General features: G+C 37.6%; 1 protein-coding gene across 1 annotated transcript in view; it reads right to left on the reverse strand.

Annotated features, from left to right (window-relative positions):
- Window positions 1-1,269: 1,269 nt before the first annotated feature.
- The window catches only part of ESF1 (ESF1 nucleolar pre-rRNA processing protein homolog), a 29,744-nt gene continuing 14,178 nt past the window's right edge, over window positions 1,270-16,835 (reverse strand). The window contains exons 9-13 of the mRNA XM_063444034.1: window positions 15,073-15,194; window positions 13,885-13,981; window positions 11,558-11,640; window positions 8,933-9,079; window positions 1,270-2,516 (exon numbers count right to left, since the gene is read on the reverse strand). Coding sequence (XP_063300104.1) covers window positions 2,208-2,516; window positions 8,933-9,079; window positions 11,558-11,640; window positions 13,885-13,981; window positions 15,073-15,194 — 758 coding nt within the window. The 3' untranslated portion in view covers window positions 1,270-2,207. The remainder of the gene's footprint in view (window positions 2,517-8,932; window positions 9,080-11,557; window positions 11,641-13,884; window positions 13,982-15,072; window positions 15,195-16,835) is intronic.

The raw sequence follows: 16,835 nt of genomic DNA on the forward strand, positions 1-16,835 counted from the left end.
AGAGGACCTTAGTCTACAGAAAAACAGATCGAGACTCAGAATTTTAAGTTCTATTAACTGTCCAACCTGTGTATCTCAAGCAGATGGCTTCATTCTGACATCTGCAAGCATTTAGGAATTACTAATAAAGTCTTTGCAGACGTTTGACATATTGTGCAGGGACGATAACGCAATGGTTTGTTCAATCCCCAAATTTAAATTCTTACAATAGTTATGTACCAAAAACAGAGAGAGGTTAACGTATATTGCATTAATATTCATATTAGAAGCCACATGAATATTATTTGCCCTAAAATGATGATTCATGAGATTCTCGTGTAGAAGGAATGCTAATCTTTTGCAATTGTTCTCTTTAGTCTTTCTCTCTGAATCACATACTTTGTTATTTCCTGTGCTTGGACTGCAAAGAATCATACACATCTAAGAAATAGTTTGTCTGATCTCATCTCTGTATCACTTCAATATGTATATAATTCAAGCTTACACATGAACGGCAGAACACAGGTGCTAATAATTCCATGAATCTTATTCTGGAATGTTTATAAAATAATGGTGCCATCTTTCGGCTGCAAAATAATAAAAACCTGGCTTAATTCAGCATGTTTATTAGCCGGAATTTGATATTCTTACGTAAAAAAAATAAATATATATATTTTCATCCATTTTTCTATTTATAAGAACATCAGGAAACCAGGAATAAGATATTAAAAATATAAGATAGAGTTTAAGCGTACATATTAAAGCAAACAGAACAAATATAATCCCTACAGATGTCCAATGAGGCCCCAGCTTGTTTGCCATTATCTTTAGCACCTATTCAACAAAGAATTAACTTTTAGACCAGGCGTTGATTTCTAACATGTACTTAGCTATGCCGTTATATGTGGAGTTACTGGTTATTAAAACAAATTCTCATTTAAAAATATTTAGAGACAACAAACATGTTGTTTGGTAACATTGCAGGCTCAGTGACTCCGTAGAGATGAATACATATTATCATTGTTTTTTTTATTTGTATTAGTTCCATAATAGGAATGTGGTTTAAGACATGTTGTAAGGAAGGATGCATTTTGTTATTAATCCCTAATGTAACAAGGATCACAGATAAACAATATCCTTGGGAGGTAAACTGGACAATATGAGAGTACAAAGACACAGATCTCTGTTACGGAGTTATGACATCTTAGCTGCTAAAAACTATTATTTATATTTGCATTAATACGTTTTTTTTTATGGTTTAGAATATTGCTTTATAGAGGTTCCGAAAAACATGATAAGAGATTGTTTTATTGATCTGCTGGAGTTTTGCATCAGCTGAACACATAAGAGATAATTGTCAGGTTTTAAGTGATAAGCAACAGATTTATATAACCAATCATTTAAGTCCCAAACATGGAATATAGTGTATTACATGCTTAATATCACTCTTACTACCGAAAGCATCTTGTATTTTCAAGTCAAAGAAGAAACATCTTGTTGGGAGGGAGGGGATTTCTAGAACATTGTTTTTATATATTTTTTAAATTCTAATAATTTAACACAAGCATCACAACTACCTCTTGAAAGGTGGCCTTTAATGTTAATCAATTTACACTTACATGATTCATATTTTGTCAGAGCTAAACTCCTTCAATAGACTTTTGATGTGAGTTCTGGCATCATTCAGCTGGGGCAAAGGAGAGCATGGCGCTTGTAGGTCCCTAAGGCAGTAAAATGATTATGGACTCGTATCAGGGGACCAGTGGTCCCAGCTAAATGCGTTCATATAGCCTCTATCGTGACAAGTTGACGTAATTTCAGGAATTGAACATAAAAAAAAAGTATTCAAGATTTCTAGTACACATATCTTTAGCTGGTAAATGCAAGTATAATTTTTACATATATGTTTTGCTATTTACATTGACAACATTTCTAATGTTAGCAGGAAAGAATGCGCTACAGAAGTTTATTGTGATGACATTTTTCCGAATGCTTAGCCCTAATTCCGATACAGACCTCCAAGTGTTTTATTTTTGTGTAGCTCCATACAACACAGTTGTCTCTTCCGCTCATTAAACTTGAAACATCCTCACTATGATCCAATTACCAGCACTAATTTCAACACGAGCAGTCGCTGCACCAAACATATGGTCGGGCTTTAGCCTCAGGGCGTCAAGAGGGGTGCGAACCGCCCAGACAGGGTCTTTACTAAAAAAGAGTTAAAGCTGCTATTTGGTTTTCTGTCTTTTTGAAGCTTGAAATTGCTGAGTTTTGTTCTTGACAGACTTCAGTAGCATGGACAGAGCCGGGTCTGTGGTTTTTGCATCAGATGTCCCTTTTTTCTGAATGTCCTCTGGTTTTGTTTCCGGTCCCTTAACTGCCTCTGCTTGCCTTATTTGTTTTTGTTCCCGTCTTTTGGCTTTTTCTTCCAAGACTCTTTCCATGGCTTTGGTTTTCTTAAAACTAGGATCGGAAGGGTCTACGTTGTATAAATGGGATGTATACAGCGCTTGAAACCTTGTATCTTCAACATTTATCTGAAGAAACAAAACATTTTACTTAATATTTGTAATGAAGACATATTTATCATAGTTAAGCCGGGCAACATATGTAAAGACAATAATACATAAACCATTCTCTCTCCAAGAATAACCATTACATTTTTATGTAGGCTATCACTTCCTTTTTTTAGCAGACATAATACAGAACTAAACCTTTAAACAAACATGATTTTGCCTTTTTTTGGCACCTTAAAAAAAACTGAACTACAGGAAACACAGATTAAATCAAGGATATAAAATAACAGCCTCTCAATGTCTGCTTGAAAAGTAAGATGGCTCCTATATTAAACATGCACAGAAATATATTACTAAACAAACAAATATAACATCTACTAGATTAAAAAAGTAAAACAATAATGAAAATAATAAAATATGTATATATATTTCATTATGTTCTTCCAGAGAAGTTCAATCATCTCGGTAAACGCTATTTCTATGTTTATTGAGGTGACCAGAGCAGTGGAGGAAAGAATAAAAAAATAATAATAAATAAAATAACATTGACTTTGCCTCCTTTGTGCTTCTGTTTTACAGGGATTCCACTGTCTCAGGATCCCTCAAATCTGTATAGCCATCTAAGCAAGATATGCCATACACATTTCTGTAAGTGTGGTCTGCATATTCTCCAGCAGGTCCGTACACGTGCATGTGCTGTGTGTGCGGCACAGCAGCAATAACGAATTTACAGACTTTGTCAGGCAAAGAGTGTAAGTTGAAATAAAAGAAATGACAAAGAATTTAAGGATGAAATTAGCACAGCCAATAGGTAGTTTTCTGTGTGCTACTAGGCTGTGCAAAAATTGAGGACGTGGCAGTTCCTCTTTAATGTAAGTGTACAGGGATTGGACCGGCAGCCTTTCAGCCTGTGGCAAGCAAATAATTAACATCTAAATGCCAGAATCTGACACACAAAACTACATTAAAAAGTATTTGTTTTTCTTATTATTAAAGAACAGTTTTTTTTTGTTTTTTTTTACAATAAACCTTTAACCCCTTAAGGACCAATCTTCTGGAATAAAAAGGAATCGTGACATGTCACACATGTCATGTGTCCTTAAGGGGTTAAGGACAAGCTCTTGAGATACTATCAAATGGTTGTTGTGGGGGTGCCATGGTAAAGACGGAAATGTCTGCCGTCTCTTACAATATACGGAAACTACATACGGAGCAATGGACAAATGTTCTGTTACATTCGCATAACCACACAAAGGTTGGCAAAACCAGTTAAAATGCTTGGCAAAGTCTTGGATATTTCCACCAATGTCTGCGAGCTACCAGACTATTCATCTGGAATGCAGCAAACAAATGTAATCGAAACGGACCAATTCCCCATCCCAACACAGAAAGGACGCTACGACCTCGTGAAAAACAGCGTAGTTTAAAGCCTTAATAGGAGAAATTTAAAAAGAGTATTGTGATAAGCATAAAATATCTGGGAAGCAAAACGTTCTCATTTGTAATATTAACCACATGTGTTAACATCATTGGTCTACATTACAACATTTGAACCCCATCAGCTTACTTCTACCAAATACTTACTATATCTATGTGTTCTGTATTATTTGATGGGGTCACAGTGAACATCTGGCTATATACCCTTCGTGTACATCACAGAAATATGAATTGTTACGAACGCTGGTATTGCAGACACCCGTTCGTCTATTTCCTCCCGAACTGCTGGAATCTGACTGATTATAGCTCGCAGTTCGGGTGTTGATTCGAACGTTTCAGACGAAATACAGCATCCAAGCAGCTTCTCCACAGCAAGTAGATCGTTACCCAAACATCAGGCTAGACTAGATTAAGGGTTCAACAGGACTGATTTTATTCAGGCTAACCACCTGGCTTTTATGTGGTTACAAACATACAGGGTTTCTATTGACGTATTCCAGGGGCATTCCCCACTGGACCTGAGAGGGGGCAGTGACAAGTTACATTTTACAGTTCCTTTGGCTCTCAGGTCCAGGACACTCCTACAACAGTAATACAATTCTTCCCATGTACTTGGGAGATAATTGAGTCAAGCACTAAGCTAAACTCAATAATCTCCAAACCTAAAAAGCACGCATTTTCTCAAAGCTTGGAAAGTACCTTAAAATTCTTAGGAACTACACAGTTATGTCCCCTGATAGACCTGTTCTGGGTGACCAACATATTCAAAAATTACCCAGATCGGGTCAGGGGTTCAAGAGTTTCATGGAGGTCTTAGTTTGACCCATCGCACACAAGGCTCCTGCTCAGAAATAGTTCCTTGAGTTTAGGTTGTGCGGTCGGTCTATTTCAGAAAGTCTGTAAACCGAACAAATCCACAAACAGTACCCCCTAGCTCATTGGTAGAGTTTGTTTCCCTAGTTCGTGGGAACAAAACTACCGAATAGCGCTCTTAAAGCTGGTCGGTGAAAAGAAGCAGGCGTTCGCAAAGTTTGACCGGCGTTCAGGAAGTTGGATGTACGATTTTAGTTCCAGACACTCGACAACTAAGTCCCGTTGCCACCTTTCGTGTGAACAAGATGGCCGCCGTTTTCTCCTGCACGTGGCGTTCCACTATACGAACGGCGTCCACACAAGGAGAACACTTAATTCCGTGGCCAGGGGGGTGGTCGGTGTTCGGTAGTTTTATCTACCGAACAAGAAAAATCCAATTTAACAAAATAAACAAAGTGGTGGCTTCACATGAATGTATATATTTAAGGAATGCCACAAGACTTTCTGAATTCCATGGTTATGTGGTTGTGGAAATCGCCCATGGAAAGACGAGTATCAGACCTGAAGGTCATGTTATAAAGTCAGGAATCTTTTAGAGGGAACACTAATAAACAGATTGCAGACCAGGCTGGTGATGGCAAATCGAGTGAGGAAAGAACGAGAAGCTGTGGTTTCTCATTTACCCAGCACATGTGGATATACAAGGGCGCAGTGCTGCCATTCTCATTTTGATGCGGTTTGTCTAGATGAGTTGCTATGAAACTTGGAACCTGCATATCATAAACCATCTGAAGTTAAGAGTATCTCAATTCTTTCCTGCTAAAAACCGTAAAAAGGGCAGAGTACAGAATATTTGATAGAGTCCTAACCTCAACATCTGAGGAAAGGGATTTAGGGGTGATTATTTCTGATGACTTAAAGGTAGGCAGACAATGTAATAGAGCAGCAGGAAATGCCAGCAGAATGCTTGGTTGTATAGGGGGAGGTATTAGCAGTAGAAAGAGGGAAGTGCTCATGCCATTGTACAGAACACTGGTGAGACCTCACTTGGAGTATTGTACGCAGTACTGGAGACCGTATCTTCAGAAGGATATTGATACCTTAGAGAGAGTTCAGAGAAGGGCTACTAAACTGGTTCATGGATTGCAGGATAAAACTTACCAGGAAAGGCTAAAGGATCTTAACATGTATAGCTTGGAGGAAAGACGAGACAGGGGGGATATGATAGAAACATTTAAATACATAAAGGGAATCAACACAGTAAAGGAGGAGACTATATTTAAAATAATAAAAACTACCACAACAAGAGGACAGTCTTAAATTAGAGGGGTAAAGGTTTAAAAATAATATCAAGAAGTATTACTTTACTGAGAGGGTAGTGGATGCATGGAATAGCCTTCCAGCTGAAGTGGCAGAGGTTAACACAGTAAAGGAGTTTAAGCATGCGTGGGATAGGCATAAGGCTATCCTAACTATAAGATAAGGCCAGGGACTAATGAAAGTATTTAGAAAATTGGGCAGACTAGATGGGCCGAATGGTTCTTATCTGCAGTCACATTCTAAGTTTCTAACGAAGATATACAGATATAAAGAGAGGGACAGCTGTCCATGGCCACACTCATTGGCTGAAAGCACTCTGCTGATGTTCGCAGCGTATGCATGCACAGTGCTGCTTAGCTCAACAGAGCTACATGGATTGACTTTAAAAAAATTCCGAACTACGACACTGAGCGACTGGAGGGACCCAGTTAACTGTCAAACCGTTTTAAAATGGTTTATACTAAAATGGGCTTTACTAGCACTATAACCACTACAATGGGCTGTTGTGGTTATGGCGCTTGAAATGTACCTTTAAGGAAAATACTCTGCTTCCACAGAGGGTACCCAGCAGTAAGAGCACTTACTGTCTGGATAACCCCAGGATCCTGTCTGGATAACCCCACACTTGAGTGGGAGTGTCATGGATTACCTCGTTGTCATGGATGTCGTTACCCTAACACAAAGGAAAGATGATACTCACAAAATGGGAGTCCAAAAAGACATATTACCAGGCCTTAGAGTGGCTGGATTTAAAGTATTAAAAGATAGTTCAAAGTCAGGAATACAGAAATACGGATACACGGGAAACAAGCTGGGTCAAAATAACAGAAATAGACAAGTCAATATACAAGCCAGGTCAGGATGCCAAAAGTTCTCAATGTCAAAAGGAAGCCAAGGTCAATAACAGGAAGCAGGAAGCACTTTATGTGTAACTAAACAGAAACCATGATAGGGCAATGAGTAAGGGCCTAAACATGTTTTAAATAGGTTCACATGAGTTCTGATTGGTCCACATCATCTCTGCGACTCCAAACAGCATAGGGTCGCCTAGATTGACGCGGTCCCTTTAAGGGCAGACGTGATGTCATGATTTTCAAACCTATTTAAGGACGCGCCCTTGGAGCGGGCAGCGCCCCAACATATTTTTGCAGAGAGCAGCGGCCTAGTGCCGGAAAATGCGGAGAAGCTATTCGCAAACAATGAATGTGTAAGTATGTTTCTTCCTACAGGTTTTCGGGCCACTCTACTAGAAGGAAGCTGTTCGACATGGAACGATCTCTCAATTTAGTAAAGAACTATTAGTCTCAAAATTATTTAGGAATTTGTTTTTAATATATTTTTTTCCTATTATTTGCAGAATAGCTACGGCTTCAGAGCGTATTCTTTGCAAATCTACTTCACAAACTATAATCACTTCTGGTTCCAAAACAAACAAAAAAAAAATAACCACAAACATGTGGTAGTTACAAAACCATACAACATTTTTGCAGGCGAAGATATAATCAATATAGAGAAACAGATGGATGGAAAAATGAGATTTGTTTAAATTCGAGGATTTTTTCATGACATTCGCATTACAGTAAAATAATATCCACCACCGACTACAAAGGAAGAACGTAGGATTTTGTGGGAAAATAAAAGAGAGGAACAAAACCTAGACAATAATAGCAGTTTTCTTTCCTGGAAGAATTGCTACAATAAATTCTGGTCTAATGGACCCACCCCAAACACTAACTAGATTGCCGTGTGAATGCATAAGGGTTTTATTTAAGTTAAGTCTGTTCAAATTCTACACAGACAACATCCATATCCACCGAGACAAGTAATCAGTGTGTAACCCTTCCGTGTGCCGAGAGTTGCATACAGAAACGCTCTTAGAAAAGTTTGCGCTTTATCGGAATGTGCTGGGGACTACCACCTGTAAACGTAGTAGATGTTGCAACATACCTGCACTGTACCCTTGTGTCTCCTGGTTACCCCCCCCAAATAAAGTTAGACTATGCAGCACCCAATACAAATTTTTAGCTTTATTTTGCAATTTATGCCTGCACATTCGCGTTTGTTATTTTAAATAGAAAAAAAGTTTAATTAGCGGTGGTTCTCACATCTTTGAAATAGTTAAATTCATGGCCGCAGTCTACAAAGAACGTTGTGCTGTAGATACATACGTATATTTCAAAGATGGCTTCCATGCCACAGTCCTGAACTGAAACAAGCCGACATGGAAATACATCCATCTTTACTACATCCGTTGCAGTGTTCATTTTGCCGACTAACAATTTCAGACAAATTTTAGTTGACTAAAATTTTTGAGATCTAGTCGACTAAAACTAAAACAATTCAGACGACTAAAATATGACTAAAACTAAAATGGCAATTTAGTCAAAAGACTATGACTTAAACTAAATTGAAATTTGCTGCCAAAATTAACACAGAGGGGCTGTTTAAGGGGCAAAAGACACAGAGGCTTTAACTAAACCCATTAGATTTTAGTGGTGTCGACTAAAATCTCCTGGAGATTTGGTTGATTAAAACAATTCAGATGACTAAAACTAGACTAAAACTAAAATTGAAATTTGACGCCAAAATTAACAAGAATTTGTTGGAACCTCATTGATTTGAGTCCCTTTTAACTTTAAAAGAAACTTTTAAGAAACGAAAAAAGTTTCTTAAAATTGCTTGGATATGAAAGTGTGTAACTGGCCTTGCTTGCACAACTGTAAGAGTAGCGCTCTGTGCACACTATATAGGACTTCAGAACCCTTGGGTAATGGAAAGAGAACCACTTGCCTTTCGGCTTGTAACATTCAAATGCCGTGTCAGCTCCTTTTATCCATTAGCATCATGTACATAAACACTTTATTTACCTGGAAATCATCTTCCAATATCCCTTCCTTCCTCTGCAGCTGTTTCCTCTTCTTTTTGCTCAGGTTTTGCTGCTCGACAATCTTATCGTAGTTAAAATGTTTCTTATCTTCTTCGACGTCATCCATCATGAGCAGAGCCATTGCAGCCTATAACAGATCAGACACGAGAGACAGGAACATCAAACCTACTATACACAACAAAGCAGTTCATATCAGTATGGAACGAATGATATTTCTTTGGAACCAATGAAAAGCTCAAATTTTAAAAGGAAACTATTTTTATCTTTTTTTTTATTTTAATTATTCTATTTACCTTTAAGTAAGTCTACTTTGTAGAGCTAAATGTCACACACAGGTCTCCACTCTGATATTTGTGTAAAAATTATGAAGAAACAGTCACATAAGTAAAACAAAATGTAATTTTCCTTTCAAGACAGGAAGTAGGGAAAAACCAAACAAACAAACAAAAACACCACCACCACATTTTTCCCCCATTTGAAAATAAAAAAAAACAAACAACAACGTGGAAAAAGAACGCTAACCGTATGACGGCGTTCCCTTTACACGCATTGTGTGGTTTATTAAACATGAACTGCAGTGAATTGTAAAACTAGTTGTAAACTTACGAGTAAAACACATTTTGCCATTTTCCATAATGGATAAATATGACAGAACGGTAGCAATCTCCTAGATATGTATTGATTATATGGCTGCTGCTGCTGGGAGCAGTTGATTTAATGTGCAGTGCATTTTATTCTAAACTAACCATAAAGCTTCGAAAGTTTATAAAATCATTTGTCTTCTGTTGAAATATTTGAGATTGTTTTCACTTATAACGTAAAATGCGAACTGCCTGAAAAAAATGCAAAGTGAATTTCTCATTTCAGTTCTAAACAGCCACACCTGAAGAATTCTACAAGTCAGCTATGTTTTGAATTAGGCTACATTGCCCTAAAATTTGAGATTCACTTTAAATTTCCAACAATTTATACTTTAGGGAATAACTCTGTGCGGTTAGTTGCAATACCATTTTTACTTCGGTCTTGTTATTCGAGTGAATATTTTCAAACTATGCTGGATTTAGTACAGTGCTGGTTTCTTTAAAACCGTAATTTAATAAACTTTTAGCGGAAACAGTTTCAAACAAATTAGAAGGAAAAAAAAAAAAAAAGTCGGAACAGACAAAAGGTGTCTGCCTTTATAAACCAAGTGAATATTTAAAGCTTGTGTCATGTGTTTAGCTGTTTGAAACAAACCATGTAATATATCATTACACACGGCTGTGGTTTTTTGCTACTTATGCCAGTCCGCAGCAATTCAATTCAAGGAAAATATTTGAATTTCTCGTTCCAGCATTATACAGCAACCTTATTTTTCCTGAACTTGCCATGAAGCAAAGTGGATTTCAGTATTTCCGTACATTTTTTTTTTTCCCTCTCAGGTTTTGAAACATATTTTATCCTGGAAGATGCGGTCAATCACATAGTATTGAATATTAATGCCCTTTTTTCATTAGTTACTGGACACAGCAATTCTAATGACTCTGGTTCTGGCATGTTAGCTGTCATGCAGGGACAACTTTCAACACAAACTTTCTCCATTCAGTCACTTACCTCTCTCAGTCACTTACCTCTCTATTTGTGTCATACAAGTGTGTACAAGTTAGAATTAACTAAGTATGAATAGGTAAACGTTCTACATGAATAAAGAACAATTCTTGTGCAGTGTTTGGGTTTTCCAGAGAAAATCGGGATGGTTTTCTTAAATTTATAAGACATAAGACAACACATCGGATCCTTATAGGGGCACTCTGTGCACGATAACCACTACAACTAAGTGCACTAGTTATGTTGCTAAGTAGTCTGTGGCTGTCATTTGGTAGCAGGCTTGACGAAAACCTGGGCTTCACCTGAGAATCTCTACTTGGGAGCATTGATAACAGAATCTACACTTCTACAGAATCAATATCAACTCTTCAATCGGGACGACAGGCTGTAATTTGTACATACTGATGGGCAGGTAAACTCCACTGGTTATGATATATAGTGTCCCTTTAAGTGTTTTAGAGCCTTTTCAATTAATTGAATGAAAACTGTAATTTTGTGGTTAAAATAATTGTCTTCTACATTGTTGGTGATCCAATTCAAATGTTGGATCAGGTGAGGTGGGAAAGTAATGAAACCCTACAGTCCCAATCATTGTAATTGATGGGAAGTCTCATAATATGGGAATGGGATCCTATATTATACCTTTTGTGTCACTATACCCCACTCCCTCTAGCATGTAAGCTCATTGAGCAGGGCCCTCAACCCCTCTGTTCCTGTGTGTTCAAACTTGTCTGGTTACAAAAACGTGTCTGTTAGTCCACCCATTGTACAGCGCTACGGAATTTGCTGGCGCTATATAAGTTACAAAAAAATAATTATTATTATTATTATATAAAAAGTGAATTAAGGTGGGTCCCAAATGGGATATGGCTTTCTTTAAATATGTTTAAAAAGCAGTGAATGTTGAGACTCCCTGTACGTGGGAGGTTTTTTAAGGTTGGATGGCTGCAATGTTACTGGTCAGCTATTTGTTTGGAGAGTATATGATAAGTGAGAAGCACAGCTTCCTCTCACCCACCCGCTGTTTTTCTTTCTCAGCCTCGTCTTCCGAAGAGGAATGTTCGCCCTCGTTTGTGCCAGTAGCAGGCTTATTCTTTAGACCTGTGAAGAAAGCGGATACATTATTGAGGTATACATGGCCCATACTCTGTGTAAATATACAACTGCAAATGCAGCAGAAAGAAATGCTGCCTCTTGTTAACCAGTTACGTGTAGACATGACTGATCAAGCTTTGTCGCGGAACGTGCTGCTAGTATAGAATGTCTCCAATACATGTCCCACTTCAGATGCCTAAACTTCTTGTACAAACCAGACTTCCAGACAAATATCAACACACTTAGGAAGAAAACTGAATTAAAAAAGAAGCAGCTCCACATTGATTAAGAGTGTCCCTTTAATACAGAACAAAATCTAAATGCCAACAGAGCAGCAGATGCAAAAATATACTTTGCACAAAACTCAACTGTAGTTAGGTTTTTAAATTGATTAAAATGAATTATTGTATAAATGTGTACACTTTTGATACATCTGCTGAAATTCCAAAACACAATTTTTAAAAAAAAATAAAAGGCAATTTGCGAAAAACATGTGCGAAAACCTCCAATACCCCCCAAAAACAAAACAAAACTTAAAACAATAATAATCATAAAATTATGCAAAATCAGAGCATTTTCAGCCAGTCTGTCACCATAAAACATTTTAATCAGCAGATTAAAGATTTCTAAAATTACTTTAAAAAAAACAAAACAAAAAAAAAAACCTTTTTACAATGAAAAGATTTTAATGTTCCTTCCAAGCATGCAGCGCTAATGGTGGTTATAATTTGCAGCCCCGTAAGTATAATGATCCCTGCATCATTTATAGAGAAAATGAGAAAGATTTGAAATGAATAGCCAATTAGGGAAAGGAAGCCAGATTATGGATCATTTAGGGAGAATAAAGTCTGAAACCTACTTTAGAAATATTGCATGGAAAAACAAACATTATAAGGTTATTAATTAGCTTTATTATTATAATAAGCATCTGCAGGCTCCAAGTGGCTGTGACATCTCAGCTAATCCTGGGTATCCATTCTAACAGGAACACCAGGCATATACTATAAAACCCTATAAAGCTTATCTAAAGCTGTGTTAAGCCTCCAATTATTTAAACATTCATTTGAGACAGTGCGCAAGTAACTTTTTTCTTTGTTTTTTTATTTTATGTTTTGAGACTGATGTGTACTATAGTCATTGCTGCCGACCAGCATTCGGGGGAGTTTGAGCACAGGGCTTAATTTTGTATGTTAACTTAAAGGGACACTCCAGGCACCCAGACCACTTCTGCCCATTGGAGTGGTCTGGGTGCTAACTCCCACTACCCTTAACCCTGCAAGCGTAATTATTGCAGTTTTTTATAAACTGTAATAATTACCTTGAAGGGTTAACTCCACCTCTAGTGGCTGTCTAGACAGACACTAGAGGGCACTTCCGTGTCTCTAGCACAGATTTTCTTTGCTAGAGCGTCGCTGGACATCCTCACGCTTTAATGCTTTCCTATGGGGTGCTCTAATGCGCATGCGTGGCATTGCCCCGCGTGCGCATTAGGTCTCCCTGGCCGGACGGCGGTATCAGTCTCGCCCACCGGCCAACGTAATACAGAGGAGGAGCGGTGGCGGCGGAAGAAGCAGAGACGTGGGACATGTCGCTGCCTCTGGTAAGTGACTGAAGGGGTTTTCAGCCCTTCAGCAACCGGGAATTGGGAGGTGGGAGGGAGAGGGGACCTGCAGTGCCAGGAAAATGGATTGTTTTCCTGGCACTGGAGTTTCCCTTTAACCATTACAGTTCACCACAGTTCTTTGTCAACACTTTTTGGAGCACCTTGACTAAATATGGGGCTAATGGTTGTCAATTTCATCCAACCGAGGGAGATGTGATTGGCTGAGAGAACTGGAGGCCAAACAATGTGCACCTTCAGCCGATAAAAAATACAAACACAACAAAAAACACAAACAACAACAAGACACCAGCGTTTAAACTTTCATCAATAGGGAAATTATTTTTAAAAAATAATGTCACGAGAAAGGTCACATACAAAACAAAAGGATGAAACATTCCTCTTTCAACTGCAAATTAATTCCAACATTGAAAGATACCGGAATAGACTTATTGTGACATTTTCAGCGTGTGCATATAGATATGTGAATACAGTCCAACTCAATTTGAAATGTAGAAAATAAAACAAACAACATTACTTGGTAATAATGATTCGTTTGACATAAGTATGTGCGTTATTTTTAATGAACAGAAAAACAAACTTGCAAAACACTAAACATACACATTATACAAACTGAAGCAACCCAATACCTGCTTTCTTTAGCTCTTCTGAGAAGAATGGATCATTAAAGTCCACATCAGACGGAACATCGTCCTCTTCCTCTTCCTCTACTTCATCTTTATTACCCTGGATAAAAAAAGAAGAAGCAATTATCTAGTAAATTAACCAAAAAGGTTTATGGAAAGGCCTTCAAACAAGGACACTTCAGAAGGTGTACTGCTGTAAAATGATCTGGTTGGGCACGAGCTTAGAAATATAGGTGTAAGTCTTAAGAAAAGAGTGTTTTGATGAAACCTCTTAAAGATGTGATTATCAGCACAGTCCATAAAATGAGGAATGTAATACAATTGAAAGATAAGAATAAGTGCACAGAGGATTGTGTGACATGCACAGGGCAAGGCCCGTTGTACAGCACTGCTTCGAGATCTCACGATATGTTCAGAGACACAAACAAGCTTTCTGAGGCCTCTCCAACATTCCAAAACATAACAAAAACAAGGATCAAAGCATGCGCACAGCAACAGCAGTAACAAGCTTATTTTTCACCCTGTCACATATGTTTGTGATTGATGTTCGACTCCACCGCCAGGACGGCATGAAAACACGTGGCAGGCTTCAAACACATACACAGTCCCAGCAGTGTGGGTTATGTCTACTGCCGGGAATTGTTTGAACTTGGCAGCTCAATTTAACCCTTAAGGGGCAACAGAGAAATATTGAGCCTCTAAACGTCAGTAACGCAAGTCCATCCAGGCACCAACGCACAAAGTAAAATAGCTAAAATTAATATATATATATATATATATAATAAAATAACAGACGCAATTCCATAGCTACGGCTGTTTTATTTGTACATCTGTTTGTTTAAAAAAATAAATAACGCCATATATACGTGGCACTTTTGAAGCGCAAGCCAAGCTGCGCAAGTGTGGTTTCTGCTTTTAGTTTAATAATAAGATGGGGAGATGTCCTGAGTTTGTGGACAAGCATTTATTTGCTCAAAGCTTATTTACGATTATATTTTGGAGCCAACTTTATTTGTTCAGAAAGGCTTGGCTCAAGCCTTGGGTAAACAAAGTGTTAACAGGGTAAATTATCAGTATTATTATATTTCTTTGCGTAATGTGGCAGATTTAGGTTAATAGTGTAACTGCATGCATTGAATGTGGATTACAGATTTTGTTTTGCTCTGTAGCAATGCTTAAAATCAACATTACCTTTTTCTTCTTCTTTAATTTTCTTTTGTCTTTTTGTTTTTGGAGGTATTTTTCCCACGGTGTCAGCTTGTCTTTACCCTCCATCTTATTTTTTACCATCCTCTCTGCGTTTTCTTTAAGTCCTGGGCAAAAGAAAATAAGACAGATGTAGTCTGGTCTTGAAAACATTACAGCGCCTGATATGACAGAATAAATGCATTGAAATTATGAGAAGAACATTCTAAAATAGATCTTGGCATGGGCATTGATACACCAATAACGTGGAAAGTAAAATCGCAGTTACCAAGAAACCAAACAAATGAATCATTTTAGATGATGAGGGCCACAACAACAAATCAGCCTAATGATTTTTGTGTAAGATTCTAAAAATAAAAGAACAGCAAAGCACAGCTATAAAACTGTGGAGCCTCTCAAGAAACACAACACTGAATAACAGATACCACTATATATTACAGGCTGATGTTTTACAGTACAACAAATCACTGCTGCTGAGAGGTTTATCATTCCACACTTCAAATTTACGGGATCAAAGTGGACAGGTTGTATGTGACATAAGATCCGAGCTGTCCGTAAAATCATCTCAAACGGTTGAGACATTTTCAAATCGTATCGTAACGTTGTTGGTGTTTTTAATACACACACAAAAAAAATCCCCTGTACTACATATTTATCAAGTATAAGTTAAATGCTGCCTTAGGTTTGCCAGTTACAATATAATACAAATTGTTTAACCTAAAGTAAGACTATGACATGACATAATGGGCAAATCATCAGCTAAAGTATCTTACAAGTAGACTTTCACCAATCGAAACCTTCCGTCCCAATATTAGCAGCAGACACTAGTCGCAGGTTTAAATCCAGGCAAAGTCAGCGTAGTCCAACCGTTCATACTTGAGAGGTCAATAAAATTTGTACAATTAAGTTGGGTAATAACAGTTGGACCCCAGTGTGTACTCGGATACTAGATACAAGCTAAATGCACCTGTATGGGTGAAATACGGCGATATTATATTGACATAGGAAGGATGAATGCTTGGATTATCAGTGCTAACAAAATAATCCATAGTCAACTGGTTTGAACAGGATCAAAAATTGGCACATTTACCAACTGATTTCTCTCACTGGGTAGAATTAAAAAAAGAAAAAGAAAAAAAAGAAAAACAGTATAAAAGGTTGTAGAAGAATAATCAATTTCCATCATTAAGTTGAGGTAATGCAGCTATTATAGAAAGTAAAAGCTGTAAAAAGGAACATATGGCATTATTCCATCATTCTGTCGATTATTAAATACCTCCCCAGTGGAATTTCATTTACAAAGAACACTCCCCACCCGTTTCACAGAAAAGAGAAACTTAAAATCCTTAAATGAAACAATTTAGGACTTATTTGTTCAGTCTTATCAAATTACTTCAAATTTTCATTTTACATTTAGCAGTGATGCAGAATGACAGATCAAAGTGTTTCGGAAGGACTTTCATCCCCACTAGGAGGTATAATTAGCAGACCATGACTTCAATCCCAGTCTCAGTGGTGTCCTTTTATCAGCTATGTCCTCCAGAAAAAAAAAAAGTGATTAAATTAGCATTTCCTGCACTGTCAACAGGGGTGGGGGAGGTTTGATCGCAGGCCGTGCAATGTGCGGGGAAAGCTGTACTAGAGTTCATGGTGACCGCTTGCATCTTCCCAAAATAAGTCTTATTAGTGAAAAGACTTGTAACCAGAAACCGTGCAGACAGAGAAAATCAGCAATACATACCAGAGCT

Source organism: Pelobates fuscus, chromosome 2 (genome assembly GCF_036172605.1).
Source record: "Pelobates fuscus isolate aPelFus1 chromosome 2, aPelFus1.pri, whole genome shotgun sequence".
Taxonomy (NCBI): domain Eukaryota; kingdom Metazoa; phylum Chordata; class Amphibia; order Anura; family Pelobatidae; genus Pelobates; species Pelobates fuscus.